Raw genomic sequence first — 18,440 nt, 5'->3', positions numbered from 1 at the left:
GCGTTTCCCCTGCCCGCTCAGGCCCCAGCGAGCGTGCTGGGATCCTGGGCCTGAACCTCTGCCCTCTGGGGCCCCCTCCGGCCATGCTGAGCCTAAGCCCCATCCCCGCCACCCCCCAGGGCCTTTTCCAGTTGTGCAGGTCCTGAGCCTAGGCCCCGCATCCCCCGCCAAGGCCTTTTCTGGCTGCACAGGTCCTAAGCCTAAGCCCCCTCCCCTGCAACCCCCAATGCCAAGGCCTTTTCTGGCTTTTTTTTTTTTTTTTTGCCGTTGTGGTTCTGTTATGCCTTGTTATTGTTGTTTCATTTATATATATTTTTCTAATATATTTTTTATTTTTCTTTATTTTTTATTCTTTGTTATTGTTCTACTCCTTTTTGTTTGTTGCCTTTTTTTTTTTTTTTTTCCATGTGGCTTGCAGGATCCTGGTTCCCAGGCCAGGGGTCAGGCCTGAGCTTCTGTGGTGGGAGCACCAAGTCCAACTGCTGGACTAACAGAGAACCTCAGAACCCAGGGAATACTAATCGGTGTGAGGTCTCCTGGAGTTCCTCATCTCAGTACCAAGACCCGGCTCTACCCAACTCCCTGCAAACTCCAGTGCTGGATGCCTCAGGCCAAACAACCAGCAAGACAGCAACACAGCCACGCCCATCAAAAATAAAAAAGAAAGAGACAACAAAAAAATATGTTACAGATGAAGGAATAAGGTAAAAACCTATGAGACCAAATAAATGAAGAGGAAATACTCAACCTACCTGAAAAAGAATTAAGAGTCATGATAGTAAAGATGATCCAAAATCTCAGAAATAGAATGGAGGCATGGATCAAGAAAACACAAGAAATGTTTAACAAGAACCTAGAAGAAATAAAGAACAAACAGTGATGGGGACTTCCCTGGTGGCGCAGTGGTTGGGACTTCGCCTGCCAACGCAGGGGACATGGGTTTGAGCCCTGGTCCGGGAAGATCCCACATGCCACAGAGCAACTAAGCTCATGCACCACAACTACTGAGCGTGAGCTCTGGAGCCCACGAGCCACCACTACTGAGCCCACGTGCCACAACTACTGAAGCCCGCATGCCTAGAGCTCGTGCTCTGCAACAAGAGAAGCCACCACAATAAGAAGCCTGCGCACCACAATGAAGAATAGCCCTCACTCACCACAACTAGAGAAAGCCCGTGCGCAGCAACGAAGACCCAACGCAACGAAAAATAAATAAATAAATAAATAAATAAATTTAAAAAGAACAAACAGTGATAAATAACACAATAACTGAAATGGAAAATACACTAGGAGGAATCGATAGCAGAATAACTGAAACAGAAGAACAAGTAAGTGAGCTGAAGATAGAATGGTGGAAATAACTGCTGAGGAGCAGAATAAAGAAAAAACAATGAAAAGAAATGAGGACAGTCTCAGAGACCTCTGGGACAACATTAAACACACCAGCATTCGAACTATAGGGTCCCAGAAGCCGAAGAGAAAGAGAAAGGGTCTGAGAAAATATTTGAAGAGATTATAGTTGAAAACTTCCCTATCATGGGAAAAGAAATAGTCACCCAAGTCCAGGAAGTGCAGAGAGCCCCAAACAGGATAAACCCAAGGAGAAGAACACCAAGACACATATTAATCAAACTAACAACAATTAGGTTCAAAGAAAAAATATTAGAAGCAGCAAGGAAAAAGCAACAAATAACATACAAGGAAATCACCATAAGGTTATCAGCTGATTTTTCATCAGAAACTCTGAGGGCCACAAGGGAGTGGCAGGATATATTTAAAGTGATGAAAGGAAAAAACCTACAACCAAATACCAACATTACTCTACCCAGCAAGGATCTCATTCAGATTTGATGGAGAAATAAAAAGCTTTACAGACAAGCAAAAGCTAAGAGAATTCAGCACCACCAAATCAGCTTTACAACAAATGCTAAAGGAACTTCTATAGGTGGGAAACACAAGAGAAGAAAAAGACTCACGAAAACAAACCCCAAACAATTAAGAAAACGGTAACAGAAACATACATCTAGATAATTATCTTCAGTGTAAATGGATTAAATGCTCCAACCAAGACACAGGCTCGCTGAATGGACACAAAAACAAAACCCATATGTATGCTGTCTACAAGAGACCCACTTCAGACATAGGGACACATACAGACTGCAAGTGAAGGGATGGAAAAAGATATTCCATGCAAATGGACATCAAAAGAAAGCTGGAGTAGCAATACCCAACCCAGATAAAATAGACTTTAAAATAAAGACTGTTACAAGAAATAAGGAAGGACACTACATAATGATCAAGGGATTAATCAGAAGAAGATGTAACAATTATGAAGATTTATGCACCCAACATAGGAGCAGCTCAATACATAAGGCAAATACTAACAGCCATAAAAGGGGAAATCAATAGTAACACAATAATAGTGGGGGACTTTAACACCCCACTCACACCAATGGATAGATCACCCAGACAGAAAATAAATAAGGAAACACAAGCTTTAAATGACACAATAGTCCAGATAGATTTAATTGATATTTATAGGACATTCCACCCATAAACGACAGAATACACTTTCATCTCAAGTGCACATGGAACATTCTCCAGGACAGATCACATCTTAGGTCACAAATCCAGCCTTGGAAAATTTAAGAAAACTGAAATTGTATCAAGCATCTTTTCCAACCACAAGGCTATGAGATTAGAAATCAATTACAGGAGGGCTTCCCTGGTGGCACAGTGGTTGGGAATCCACCTGCCAATGCAGGGGACACGGGTTCAAGTCCTGGTCCAGAAAGGTCCCACATGCTGAGGAGCAACTAAGCCCGTGTGCCACAACTACTGAGCCTGCACTCTAAGGCCTGCATGCCACAACTACTGAAGCCTGTGTGCCTAGAGCCCGTGCTCCACAACAAGAGAAGCCACTACAATGAGAAGCCTGTGCACCACAAAGAAGAGTAGGCCCTCGCTCATGGCAACTAAAGAAAGCCCGCGCACAGCAACAAAGACTCAATACAGCCAAATATAAATAAATTAAAATAAATAAGTTAAAAAGAAAACAATACCAAGGGCATTTAAAAGAAAAATCAGGGCTTCCCTGGTGGTGCAGTGGTTAAGAGTCCGCCTGCCGATGCAGGGGACACAAGTTCGTGCCCCGGTCTGGGAGGATCCCACATGCCGCGGAGCAGCTGGGCCCATGAGCCATGGCCACTGAGCCTGCATGTCCGGAGCCTGTGCTCCACAACGGGAGACGACGCAGCAGTGAGAGGCCTGTGTACCACAAAAAAAAAAAAAAAGAAAGAAAAAAAAAAGAAAAATCAATTACAGGAAAAACACTATAAAAAACACCAACACATGGAGGCTAAACAATATACTAATAAACAACCAAGGCATCACTGAAGAAATCAAAGAGGAAATCAAAAAACACACAGAAACAAATGACAACAAAAACACGACAACCCTAAACCTATGGGACACCGCAAAAGCAGTTCTAAGAGGGAAGTTTATAGCAATTCAATCTCACCTCAAGAAACAAGAAAAATCTCAAATAAACAATCTAACCTTATACCTAAAGCAACTAGAGAAAGAAGAACAAAAAACCCCAAAGTTAGTAGAAGGAAAGAAATCATAAAGGTCAGAGCGGAAATAAATAAAATAGAAACGAAGAAAACAATAGCAAAGATCAATAAAATTGGTTCTTTGAGAAGATAAAATTGATAAACATTTAGCCAGACTCAATAAGAAAAAAGGGAGAGGACTCAAATCAATAAAATTAGAAATGAAAAAGGAGACATTACAACTGATACCACAGAAGTACAAAGGATCATAAGAGACTACTACAAGCAACTATATGCCAATAAAAATGGACAACCTGGAAGAAACAGACACATTCTTGGAAAGGTACAACTTTCCAAGACTGAACCAGGAAGAATTAGAAAATATAAACAGACTAATCACAAATAATGAAATTGAAACTGTAATTAAAAATTTTCCAGCAAACAAAAGTCCAGGACCAGATGGCTTCACAGGCCAATTCTATCAAACATTTAGAGAAGAGCTAACACCTATCCTCCTCAAACTCTTCCAAAAAAATTGCAGAGGGAGGAACACTCCCAAACACATTCTGCGAGGCCACCATCACCCTGATACCAAAGCCAGACAAAGATATGACAAGAAAATTACAGACCAGTATCACTGATAAACACAGATGCAAAAATCCTGAACAAAATATTAGCAAACAGAATCCAACAGCACATTAAAAGGATCATACACCATGATCAAGTGGGGTTCACCCCAGGAATAAAAGGATTCTTCAATACACACAAATCAATCAATGTGATAAACCATATTAACGAATTGAAGGAGAAAGCCCATATGATCATCCCAATAGATGCAGGAAAAGCTTTTGACAAAATTCAATACCAATTTATGATAAAAACTCTCCAGAAAGTGGGCACAGAGAGAACCTACCTCAACGTAATAAAAGCCATATACGACAAACACATAGCAAGCATCATTCTCAATGGTGAAAAACTGAAAGCATTTCCTCTAAGATCAGGAACAAGATAAGGATGTCCACTCTCACCACATTATTCAACACAGTATTGGAAGTCCTAGCCAAGGCAATCAGAGAAGAAAAAGAAATAAAAAGAATCCAAATTGAAAAAGAAGTAAAGCTGTCACTGTCTGCAGATGACATGATACTATACTTAGAAAATCCTAAAGATGCCACCAGAAAACTACCAAATCACTGAATTTGGTAAAGTTGTAGGATACAAAATTAATGCACAGAAATCTCTTGCATTCCTATACACTAACAATGACGGATCAGAAGGAGAAATTAAGGAAACAATCCCATTTACCAATGCAACAAAAAGAATAAAACACCTAGGAATAAACCCACCTAAGGAGGCAAAAGACCTATACTCAGAAAACTATAAAACACTGATAAAAGAAATCAAAGATGACACAAACACATGGAGAGATATACCATATTCTTGGATTGGAAGAATCAATATTGTGAAAATGACTATACTACCCAAAGCAATCTACAGATTCAATGCAATCCCTATCAAATTACCAATGGCATTTTTCACAGAATTAGAACAAAAAATTTTACAATTTGTATGGAAACACAAAAGGCCCCGAATAGCCAAAACAATCTTGAGAAAGAAAAACAGAGCTGGAGGAATCAGGCTCCCTGACTTCAGACTATACTACAAAGCTGCAGTAATCAAGACAGTATGGTACTAGCACAAAAACAGAAATATAGATCAATGGTACAGGATAGAAAGCCCAGAGATAAACCTACAGACCTATGGTCACCAAATCTATGAGAAAGGAGGCAAGAATATACAGTGGAGGGACTTCCCTAGTGGGGCAGTGGTTAAGAATCCACCTGTGAATGCAGGGGGACACGGGTGTGATCCCTGGTCTGGAAAGATCCCACATGCCGTGGAGCAACTAAGCCTGTGAGCTACAACTACTGAGCCTGTGCTCTAGAGCCTGTGAACCACAACTACTGAGGCCATGAGCCACAACTACTGAAGCCCACATGCCTAGAGCCCGTGCTCCACAACAAGAGATGACACTGCAATAAGAAGCCCGTGCACAGCAATGAAGAGTAGAGAAAGCCCGCGCACAGCAACAAAGACCCAATGTACCAAAAATAAATCAATTAATTAATTTTTAAAAAATATTTTTAAAAAAGAATATACAGTGGAGAAAAGACAGTCTCTTCAATAAGTGTTATTGGGATAACTGGACAGCTACATGCAAAAGAATGAAATTAGAACACACCCTAACACCATACAGAAAAGTAAACTCAAAATGGACTGAAGATCTAAATGCAAGTCCAGACACTATAAAACTCTTAGAGGAAAACATATGAGAAACACTCTTTGACATAAATCACAAGATCTTTTTTGACCCACCTCCTAATGAAAATAAAAACAAAAATAAACAAATGGGACCTAATCAAACTTAAAAGCTTTTGCACAGCAAAGGAAACCATAAACAAGACAAAAAAGACAACCCTCAGAATGGGAGAAAATATTTGCAAACGAAGCAACTGACAAAGGATTAATCTCCAAGTTACACAAACAGCTCGTGCAGCTCAATATCAAAAAAAGCAAAGAACCCAGTCAAAACATGGGCAGAAGACCTAAATAGACGTTTCTCCAAAGAAGACATACAGGTGGCCAACAAATACATGAAAAGATGTTCAACATCCCTAATTACTAGAGAAATGCAAATCAAAACTACAATGAGGTATCACTTCACACCGGTCAGAATGGCCATCAACAGAAAATCTACAAACAATAAATACTGGAGAGGGTGTGGAGAAAAGGGAACCCTCTTACGCTGTTGGTGGGAATGTAAATTGATACAGCCACTGTGAAGAGCAGTACGGATGTTCCTTAAAAAACTAAAAATAGAACTACCATATAACCCAGCAATCCCACTCCTGGGCATATACCCTCAGAAAACCGTAATTCAAAGAGACACCTGTAGGGGCTTCCCTGGTGGTGCAGTGGCTAAGAATCTGCCTGCCAATGCAGGGGACACAGGTTTGAGTCCTGGTCTGGGAAGATCCCACATGCCGCGGAGCAACTAAGCCCATGCGCCACAACTACTGAGCCTGTGCTCTAGAGTCCGTGCTCCTAGAGCCCGTGTGCCTAGAGCCTGTGCTCCACAACAAGAGAAGCCACCACAATGAGAAGCCCGCGCACTGCAACAAAGAGTAGCCCCCACTCGCCGCAACCAGAGAAAACCCATGTGCTGCAACGAAGACCTAAACACAGCCAAATATAAATAAATAAATTAAATTAAAAAAAAAAAGACACATGTATCCCAATGTTCACTGCAGCACTATTTACAATAGCCAGGATATGGAACAAACCTAAATGTCCATCAACAGATGAATAAAGAAGATGTGGTACATATATACAATGGAATATTCTCAGCCATAAAAGGAATGAAATTGGGTCATTTGTAGAGATATGGATGGACCTAGAGTCTGTCATACAGAGTGAAGTTAAGAAAGAGAAAAACATATCATATATTAATGCATATATGTGGAATCTAGAAAAATAGTGCAGATGAACCTATTTGCAGGGCAGGAATAGAGATGCAGATGTAGAGAACAGATGTGTGGACACAGGGTTGGAGGGGAGGGGAGGGTGGGATGAATTGGGAGATTAGGTTTGACATAAATACACTACCATGTGTAAAATAGATAGCTAGTGGGAACCTGTGTTATAGCACAGGGAGCTCAGCTCAGTGCTGTATGATGACCTAGATGGGAGGGATTGAGGGGGGTGGGGTGGGAGGGAGGTTCAAAAGGGAGAGGATATATGTATACATATAGCTGATTCACTTCATTGTACAGCAGAAACGAACACAACATTTTAAAGCAATTATACACCAAAAAAAAAAAAAAAAAAAGAACAGAAGACCATGCTAAAGATAGAATAGGGATACAATCAGCAAAATTCAGGAGGGAAATTCTGAAAGACAAAAAGCCAATCTTTTAACAAATAAACTATAGAAAACAAAGAGATAAGGATAACAGATTAAAAGAAACTTGAAAGACTTCAACCAAATGAAACACATAAACCTTGTTTGGACCCTGATTTGAACAAACCATTAAGAAAGAAATTATGATATGACTGGGGAAAGAGAGATGCTGACTGGTGTGACAATGGTACTGTGGCTGTATTTTTTTAAAAATAGTCCTTATCTTTCAATATTACAATATTTAATAATATGCCTGAAAATTGCTTCAAAAAATCTAGTGGGAGGTGGATGTGAGGAATGTTATACATAAAAAAAGACTGGTCATATGTTGGTAATTGCTGAAGCTGGAAAACAGGTTCATAGGGATTCATTATACTGTTAAACAATAAAAATAAAAAACAGTCTCAAAACAAACCTGCTGTTCAAAGCTAACTACAGGCAACATCACAGATATTGTGGATTCAGTTCCAAACAAGTGCAATGAAGCAAATATCATGATAAAGTGAGCCACACAAATTTTCTGGTTTCCCAATGCATATGAAGGTTGTATCTACACTATACTGTAATCTTTTTTTTTTTTTTTTTTTTGTGGTACACGGGCCTCTCACTGTTGTGGCCTCTCCCATGGCGGAACACAGGCTCCGGACACGCAGGCTCAGCGACCATGGCTCACGGGCCTAGCCGCTCCACGGCATGTGGGATCTTCCCGGACCGGGGCACGAACCCGTGTCCCCTGCATCAGCAGGCAGACTCTCAACCACTGCGCCACCAGGGAAGCCCTGTAATCTTTTTTTTTTTAAATTTATATTGGTGTATAGTTGATTTACAGTGTTGTGTTACTTTCAGGTGTACAGCAAAGTGAATCAGTTATACATATACCCACTCTTTTTTAGATTCTTTTCCCATATAGGCCATTACAGAGTACTGAGTAGAGTTCCCTGTGCTATACAGTAGGTTCTTAGTATACTATAGTTTTTTAAGCGTGCAACAGGATTATGTCTAAAAAAAAATGTACATACCTTAATTAAAAATACTTTATTGCTGAAAAATGCTAACCATCATCTGAGTCTTCAGTGAGTTATAGTAGTAACATCAAAGATCACTGATCACAGATCACCATAACAAATACAAGAATGAAAATCTTTGAAATATTGCCAAGAATTACCAAAATGTGAAACAGAGACATGAAGTGAGCAAAGGCTATTGGAAAAATGGTGCTGATAGACTTGCTCGACAAAGGATTACCACACATATTTAATTTGTAGAAAAACACAATAAAACATAGTGCAACGAAACAAGGTATGCATGTAAATAAAACCAAAAAAGTAAGGAAAAGATACACATCAAACTGTTAACAGTGGCTTGAACTGGACCAAATCATGGGTGAGTTTTTTCTGAGTAAAATTTTCCAATGTAAGAAACCAATGTTACCTCAATTAAAAAAAATTTTTTTCCCACTTAAATCTTCTACAATGAAGATGTACTGCTTTAAAAAAAATTGTTAGAAGGCAAAATAGCATAATGATTAAGAGTGGAACCTGTGGATAAATGGTAAAATTCCAGGACTGAAGCAGGAAAAGTCAAAGCAACCTCACAACTTCTTGTACTAAAAAGTAAGGAAGTGCTCAAAAAACTGACGGGTACATGACAAAAAGTTACAGAAGACACCTGAAGGGACTTTCACCGGTCAAATGTGGACAACAAAATGACTACTAGAAAGAATGAATTATGACACATTAAATTTTAAAAAATGAATCCATACCACATTAAAAAAATTAATGGGAAAGGGAAAAGTTTCTTTCTACAGAAGAATGTCAGCTAATTAATGCAGAAGAATGGCAGGAATACAAAAATCACCATTTACTATAATAATAACAATTAATTTAAGCAAGACTCACCAATGGATGCTAAAACCATGGGTGAATGCCTGTTAGGGAACAGGATGTTCATACAGCCTTAAAGTATTACCCCACAGATGACATACTGATTACAAAGGGAAAAGGTACATTTGCAGAAGGAAATCTGGTAGACATTACCTTAGAGGATCAAATTTAACAACCCCCATAGCACAAACTGATATCATTTGCCCCCTGATGTGATGTGTTACGGATTGAATATTTGTGTTACCCCAACACTCATATGTTGAAATTCTAACCTCCAGTGTGATGGTATTAGAATATGGGCCTTTGGGTAGTGATTAGGTCGAGAGGGTCTGCCTTCATGAATGGGATTAGCGCCATTATAAGGGACTGAAGAGGCCAGAGCTCTCTCCTTCCACTACATGAGGACACAGCAAGATGTCAGAAGTCTGCAACCCAGAAGAGGGCTATCACCAGAACCCAACCATGCTGGCATCCTGATCACAGACTTACAGACTCCAAAACTGTGAGAAATAAATTTCCATTGTTTATAAGCCACTCAATCTATGGTACTTTGTTAGAGCAGTCCAAACTGACAAAGGCATGATGCATTTAGAAGAATACTACACTCTCTTTGTTATTATTTCCTGCCAAAAATGTTCTGACCTAAATCTAATCATAAGAAAACATCAGACAAATCCAAAGTGACTAATATTCTGGGAGGAAAAACCAGAGAGGAAAAACCCCATATTCTGTGAATAAACTCTGCCCAGGTCTCTGGCTGACTCCAGAACCACTCTTGCACTAGACAGACTCCAGTTAAAGATAAAGAACCAAACTGAGATATGGACTGCTTCCCTAAACAAGAGTGTGTAGCTTGATTCCAACCCAGTTAACTGTCTGATGAAACAAAATATAATATTTTTCTGAGGAATAAAACACACACTAGAATATCCACAATATAACATTCACAATGTCCAGGATACAATCCAAAATTACTTAACATACAAAGAGAATGAGGAAAATGTGACCTGTTTTCAATTTATAGGGGTAAACAATTTGAATGACTGCAGATTTCTTATCAGAAACTGTGGAGGTCAGAAGATAGTGGAACAAAATCTTTAAATTGCTAAAAGGGAAAAACGTATCAACCCAAAATTCTATATTCAGTGAAAATATCCTTCAAGAATGATGATGAGGTACTCAATACATGTTTGTTGGATTGAGTGTTTTGGAACTAAATTGCACAGATCAAATTAATGATATTTGAACAGAACAGTGCACAATGAACAGGATTTCAGAAATGCAGATGGAGACTAAATGGATATCAGAGGTGTAGTTTTTGAAAGAAATACAGCAGCATTTGATAATTCAGAAGATATTGATCCTAAGAAGTTCAACTTGAATGACTGACAAAACCAATATAATATTAACAGAACTGAGAAAATCAGAAAGAAGAGCTAGATAAGGAGGTAAAAGATGAATTCTGATCTGATTGGTTCTCTTTGAAAACCAAGCTCAGCAATTAACTTTTGGGAAAAAGTCGTATTTTTGATTTCATACTAATTATAAAATAGCATTTGCTTAATTCATTTATCTTAACCATGGAATGGTTAAGGCAAAGATTAAGAAATAAGTGAAAGATTTAAAAACCAGACACAATAAAGATGTTAAAAAAAAACCAAAAATTAAAATAAAAAAAAGACAAAGAAAATTTGTATATAAACTTTAAAAAAAAGAATGATGATGAAATCAGACATTTTTCAGATAATAAAATTATTAAGGAAGTTTGTAACCAGCAGACCCACCCTGTAAGAAATGCTAAAGGCAATTCTTCAGGCTGAAGGGGATGATACTACACCGACTCAGATCATCAGGAAGAACTGAAGAGTATCAAAAATGGTAAATATCTAGTAAAGAACATTTTCCTCTTAATTTCTTTACAATCCACAGCAACTATTTAAAACAAAACTATAACATTGTTTTATGGGATTTATAATATACGTAGATGTACATGTGATATATGACAACTACAGCATAAAGGAGAAGGTAGTAAATGTACCTATACAATTGTAAGATTTCTATACTTTTCATAAAGTGGTATTAACTCTAAGTAGACTATAAAAGCCTACCTTGCCCCAACAGTAGCCACTAAAAATAGAAGTATAGCTTCAAAAAATAAAGGGCAAAAAAGGCAATTCTATAGCATATTCAAATAATCAAAATAAGTCAGAAAAGAAAAAACAAAACAAAAGGGACAAAAATTTAAAAATTAAATGGTAGACCTAAACCCAATCACATCAATAATTAAATGATTAACTAAATTTTCCAATTAAAAATTAGAGATTGTCAGAATGGGTAAAAAGCATGACTCAACAGTATGTTGTCTACAAGACATACACTTCAAAATAAAAACACAAATATGGGGCTTCCCGGGTGGCGCAGTGGTTGGGAGTCCGCCTGCCAATGCAGGGGACACAGGTTCGAGCCCTGGTCCGGGAGGATCCCACATGCCGTGGAGTGGCTAAGCCCGTGCGCCACAACTACTAAGCCTGTGCTCTAGAGTCTGCGAGCCACAACTACTGAAGCCCGTATGCCTAGAGCCCGTGCTCCGCAACAAGAGAGGCCACCGCACTGAGAAGCCCGCGTACTGCACTGAAGAGTAGCTCCCGCTAGCTGCAGCTGGAGAGAGCCCACGTGCAGCAACAAAGACACAATGCAGCCAAAAATAAATAAATTTAAAAAACAAAACAAAAAAACACAAATATGTTAAAAGTGAATGTATGGAAAAAGATATACCAGACAAGCAGTAGGCATAAAGAGCTGAAATGGCTAGAACTAGGTCTAGTTGTTCTATCAGATAAAATACACTTCAAGAAAAAGAATATTACCAGAAACAAAGTTGGAAACTAAACAACATACTTACAAGTTGGCTCTAAAATTTATATGGAAATGCAAAAGACTAGAACATCCACAGTAATCTTTATAAAGGACAAAGCGAACTACCTAGTAGCCTGCAAAGCCTAAAATATTTACTAGCTGTCTCTTTTAAAAAAGCCTGTCAACTTTTGCTTTAAAGGAGTACATTTTCGAAGGACCTACCTGCATAGCACTATGTTAAGATGCTGTGGAGAGAATAAAAACAATTGTGACACAGTTACTGTTACTGAGCTTATAGGTATTAATCATGAATGTTTCAGTCTTAAAAAGGAACACTCGGAACTTCCCTGGTGGTCCAGTGGTTAAGACACTGCGTTTCCACTGCAGGGGACACAGGTTCGATCCCTGGTTGGGAACTAAGATTCCCGCATGCCGCGCAGTGCAGCCAAAAAATATGGGGGAAAAAAAAAGGAACACTTTTGGGTTTGATTCTCCTATAATTAAGAGTGCCTGAGATATTAGCATTAAAAATGCTCTGGAATGTGTGAACCTTGTTTGGATCCTGACTGTAACAAACCAACTGTAAAAACCAATTATGAGACTCAAGGAGATTTACACAGACCAGATATTTGATGATATTAATTTTTTCAGTATGATAATATTATAGTTAGGGTTTTATTAAAAAAGAGACCTTATCTTTCAGGGATACTGAGGAAAATAATGAAATGGTATCTAGGATCTGATTTGAAATCATCCAGGGAGTGGGAGTTATGAATGGAATACAGATGAAACAACAGTGACCATGAGTTGATAAATGGATGGCACATGGGGGTTTCAAGGCACTAATATTCCTTCAATTTTTATGTCTGAAATGTTCTTGTAATTAAAATAAAATAAACTCACACAAAGTCCTTTTGCAAGACAATAATCAAAGTTAAATTGGCCATTGTCTTTTGAAGAAACTGGTATGAAAGACAGGTGGCACAGATAAAAGGACCTGGAAAAAACCCTAATAATAATAAAAACCCTAAGAGGCTTCTAAAGACTATTAATGACAATCAAATCCAGTGGTCACATATTATCATCACAGCCTAAATTAAGATAATACTCAATGAGTTCCATATGCAGAAAAAAACTAAATTTCTCTGAATTTTACTAGTTGCTGCTTTATCAAGGTTCCTATGAAAGTGAAATGGATGACAGTGGAGCATAACAGAAATATATGAGCTCTTTAAAATGTTTTATAATATGTACAAAAGAATATATATGCAAATCAATCATCCAACTTAAAAAGTAGACTATTATCAAAACTGAGTAGCTAACTGTGCTTCTTCCTGATCCCATCCTCTGCCTCCACCCACCCCCACCAAGAAGCTTTTATTCTCAAAATTATCATTACTTTATTACATAAAACCACAGTTTTACTACAAATTCTTAAAATAATACATTAACTACCATACTGGTATTCAGTATTCTGAAACTTTTTTTTAAATCTCAATATTTCATGGATGATTCTTTGGAGTACAAGCTTTTGAATTAAAGCTGGTTGTGTAGCTGGTTGTGAGTTCTTGCCACTTATTAGGTATGTGACCTTGGGGAAATTATTTTCCCGTCAAGCCTCAGCTTCCTACTTCAAAAGACTATTGTGAGAATTAAAACAGAATATACAAAAAGTACAGCTCCTGGTATATAGCAGGTGCTCATAAATGGTAGCTATACTAGGTATGATTTACAAAGATTTGGCAAATTAAATCCTTTTACTTAATGGGAAAAAAAATCCATCTTGCTATCAAGTGCTTCCTTTATATTAAGCCATTAGAAAACTCCTTAGTAACAAGTCTGTGAATGGTCAGTCTCCACACCACCAGAAGTAATTCTCATCATCGTCTGATCCTTTGACTTCGCACACATGTTTTCACAGAGATGACTTATGTCGGTCATATCAACTCTTGTTCACCAGGAAACAGTGTGAATCCATCAAACTTTTCTTCTCGGTAACTGAAAAGCTGACAAGGTCAATTCTGATGAGATCAGATTTCATGTCTGCATTCAGGGGTGAAGGATTATTAGTACTCTGCCTTCCTAAAACTGACTGAGGCTTATATAGTTTCCTCATACTTTCCCCTACTGTGTGTGTCCCCACCTCTGCACAAGGGAAGGCAGACAGAACACAGCAATGAAGAAAAATGACTGACTCTGGAGTCAGGCATACTTGGGCTCGGGCCCTGGCTCTGCTGCTTAACTATCTGATGCTGGCCAAGTACTAAACCTCCCTGATGCCAGATTCTCCATGGATAAAATGGAGATAACAATAACACTTATCCTCTAAGATACTTATAGTCCTGACTGTTGCTCTGTGATAGTTATAATGGAGATGACTGATCTAATATTAATTCCTTGAACTTTCGTCTTTCTTAAAATGCTCTAGATGCCTGGATTGAAACATGTGACTAAATCATGAAGTGAGAGAACTTCTCTTGTAGTTTTTAGCTGTTAATATTCCTTCAACACATAATGCTTTGGTTAGTATTCCAGTGTTAATAAGAGCTATTTTATTTTTTCAAGGAAGGAATAAGCACACCTAGCAGGGAAAAAACCTGCTAAAAGAAATCCCGAGGCCTGGCTCTTTAGCAGCAAGGCATAACGATTAGGCATAACAAAGTCAAGGTTAAGAGGAACAAAATGGGAAGAGTGAAGACACTGAGGACTCAAGTAGACATGGATTGCAGTCAGACTGCCATTTTCACATGCCATATCATACAGTAACCTTATTAATGCATCATAGTGGAGCTAATACAAGGAAATGTTCCACAGAAAGGCTAAACAAAAATTATCAGAAGACAACTCAGATGACAGGGGTGGAGGGATGGGACAGGACCACACAGTTCTGCTATATTATTAATACAAGAGGAGAGAGTTACAAGCAGTGGAACATCACAAGTCTGGAGTGGAGGTACTTGGTCTAAGGATTCATCCAGTGGCTAAGAGTTATGATATATTTCTATGTCAGTAGGCATTCAAATAAGATGATGGCCTCTACAGAAACACCAAACAGTCTGGGGTCAAGTCTATCAAAGAAGAATCCACTTTAGATATACCACTTTGGGCATCCAGCTCCTGCTGACCCCTGTACCAGGCCACCACCTCTTCCCACCTCTTAGCTTCCTCCTCTCATTATCAACAGCAATGAATTCTTTATCCTTTCTCCTTGCTGCCCACCCACCCTCCTCTCCTCCCCAGTTCTGCATGGATTCCAATACTTTTTTCCCCATATCAGTGCCACTGCTATTCACACCGATTAGATCCTTCTGCAGGATCAGCACTGCTTCTGCTTTAAGAAATGGCTTTGGCTGTTCAAGCACAAGAATGGGCTTGCTGTGCCAGGCTGCATAAAACTGGAACCTTGGTAAGAACTGTTGGGTGGGTGGAAAAAACCTGGAAAGCACCTTTGAAGCAAAGGGAAAATATAATTTGTAAAGAACTTATATAAATTGATAAGAAAAGTACTAAGAACCCAATAGATACTTGGGAAAGTTCAGAGAACAATTTCTCAAAAAAGAAATACAAATTGGCTTTTTTAAAAAAGAAAAAAAACTCAACTTTACTAGTCAAAGAAATATAAAATATAATGAAATATCACTGTTTATCTACTGAATATACCATGCTTTAAAAACAAAAAAAGAAAAAGTAATATTCCTCAGTATTTGTAATGGTGTGGTGAAAGGAACACTCTCACGTGCTACCAGTGAGAATTTAAATGAGTATAACCTTTCCAGAAAGCAATCTTAAAACTTTATACATATAATCCAGTAATTTCACTTTTTGTAGTCTGGTTTAAAGAAAAAAAATCAGAAATTCAGACAATTTATACTTTACAAGGCTTGTTGCTATTTTAGATGCATATCTTCAATAAAGGGGGGGGGGAAAGCGTTAAAAACCCATACCTGATACTAGGGGAACATTTAAATAAGAATCTGTCCTTTTTCTCACCAATCAGTAATAATCCCTTCCATCTCTGTGAGTGCTTAGTGCCTCTATTTTAGCACTATATTTTAGCACTAAATATGACTTGTATCATATTTAGTCGTTCCCAAGTCTGTCTCACTGGACTGTGAATTCCCTGAATACAAATTTGGGGTCCCATTCAGCTCTGTATCATATACCTTTATTACCTTGTGAGCACTCCCAGCACCTAACACAATACTTCATTAACAGCAGGACATGAAAATTTTTAAGTTGAATCACTGTAAGAAGCAAATTAATCAATGATTTCAAAGATGTTAAATTTTTTACACATAAAGACATGAACACTAAATTCATAACTGACCTAATTCTACCACAATTTGGAATAAACTCAATTCCATGAGATTATAGGAATGAGTTATTAGATTGCAGCAGTCACAATCTACAGCCATACCCCTTTATTCTTTGTTCTTCTTCCTGCCTGGAACACAGATGTAAGGTCTAGAGATGTTAACAGCCATCTTGAAACAATAAGTCAAGAAGCTACAAGTACAGGACTGTAGAGCCAAAAGAGAAAAGCTTAGGTTCTCATTACATCACTGAGCCACTGCCTCACTCTAGACATCTGGATATGTGAGAAAAAGAAACCTTACATGTTAAACCCATTTAATAATTAATTACATTAATTAAAACGGTGTTTTCTGTTATTAGGAGTGATAGAATTTTCTGATAGATACTAATAGGGTTTTCCATTATTTGTTCTGACTTATATAAAATGATACATAACCATCCACTTGGTAAGAGTGACTAAAGCAGGGGTGGACACTTTAAATAAAGACAATCAGAGTCTTTCTCTAGACTGACTTGTGGTCTCAGGAGAAAGAACTCCTTCTTTCCATTAAAGACTAAAAGCCTATGGCTGCTGGCAGACACTTTGCTTGCCCCTTAAAAAAAAAAAAAAAAAAAAGCCTATCTATTGAATAGAAACAAATGGAGTCGAAAGATGGAGAGACACACCATCTCAGCTCCTAGATCCTGCTCTGCCTAAAGCCTATCCCAGGCTTCCCAATTATTATGAAAACTAACCTCTCTTTTTTGCTTCAGATTGCTTGAATTGTTTTTCCAACACCTGAACCCAAAAGAGTCCTACTACTGGAGTAAACACGTAAATAATTATTTTACAAGTTGAAAAAAACTTTGCCCTGTATTAACCCATATAACTCAAGTTATGTTTGTCATTCTCCAATTGCCTACTATTTATTTTCATAATGCCCATACTACAACCACACTGAATGGCATGCTCTTTCTTGTACAGCATGTTTCTTCATGTTTTTCTATTTACGTGAGTTTTGCGTACTGCTCTTTTACATTAATGTCCTTCTTTCTAAATCTCTAATCACGTTTCTTCTGAAACACCACAGGAATTTATCTTTATGCCCCTTAGTCATTTTCACCTTGCATTACAGTTATTCATGTGTATGCCTTTTATCTATCCAATTGCACTGTAATCTCACTTTGTTTGGATCTGTATATCTTCCCACAGGTCAGTCTGTCTCCATAATCCATGTTATTTCTACTAAACCTATGCTACTTCCCAATTGTTAATACCTCAGTAGTTAGGTGTCAATAGTGATATACTTAATCCTCCTGGGTACCACAAAAGCCACATTAATACAAGTGAGAAGACTGAATGGGGTACAAATTACATTCAGGTAGGCAAATACAGATATATAAAACAGAAAAAGTCAACTCTGTCTAATTTAAGAAATTTGTTACTTAGAGATGATTGGGTCTTCTGATTTTTGCTGACTCACCCAAGTCAAGCCTATTCTAGGTCCCAGTCCTTCTCTGATAGCTCTCAGGCAAATCTCTATCAAGAGATTTGATACCTCTACCCACCTACTTACCCACCGTTACGTTTCCAAGAAATATCCATGGAGAGAAAATCCACTCCTGGCAATATCCACACCTCTGTATCTAGGCCCAAAGTGTATACAGTTAATGCCTTCAGCTTTCCTAACTCTGCTATGATCTATTTCTCACTAAACTTATTCTTAGCACTTTGACTCTAATGCCTTTCCTTGCCTTTCATCTTTCCCTTAGCTCTAGCTGGCTGGTGGCTTATCCTTTACGTATTGTATTAGCACACAGAAACACAGACTTCAAAATGACTACACAGGCAAGAAAAATATTCAATAATAACAGTAGCTACCATTTATTGAA

General features: G+C 38.1%; 1 protein-coding gene across 15 annotated transcripts in view; it reads right to left on the bottom strand.

Moving 5' to 3' along the window:
• The window catches only part of UIMC1 (ubiquitin interaction motif containing 1), a 190,131-nt gene that overhangs the window by 17,062 nt on the left and 154,629 nt on the right, over positions 1 to 18,440 (bottom strand). Inside the window, exon 11 of one of the 15 annotated variants that reach the window (XM_067732750.1) lies at positions 792 to 3,267. The exons of the other annotated variants lie outside the window; for them this stretch is intronic. Coding sequence (XP_067588851.1) covers positions 3,110 to 3,267 — 158 coding nt within the window. The 3' untranslated portion in view covers positions 792 to 3,109. Of the gene's footprint in view, positions 1 to 791; positions 3,268 to 18,440 lie in introns of those variants that run through there. 15 annotated transcript variants of the gene reach the window in all.

Source organism: Pseudorca crassidens, chromosome 3 (assembly GCF_039906515.1).
Source record: "Pseudorca crassidens isolate mPseCra1 chromosome 3, mPseCra1.hap1, whole genome shotgun sequence".
In the NCBI taxonomy this organism is placed as follows: domain Eukaryota; kingdom Metazoa; phylum Chordata; class Mammalia; order Artiodactyla; family Delphinidae; genus Pseudorca; species Pseudorca crassidens.
Note: the sequence above shows the minus strand (reverse complement) of the source record. Positions and strands in the feature narration are given on the sequence as shown.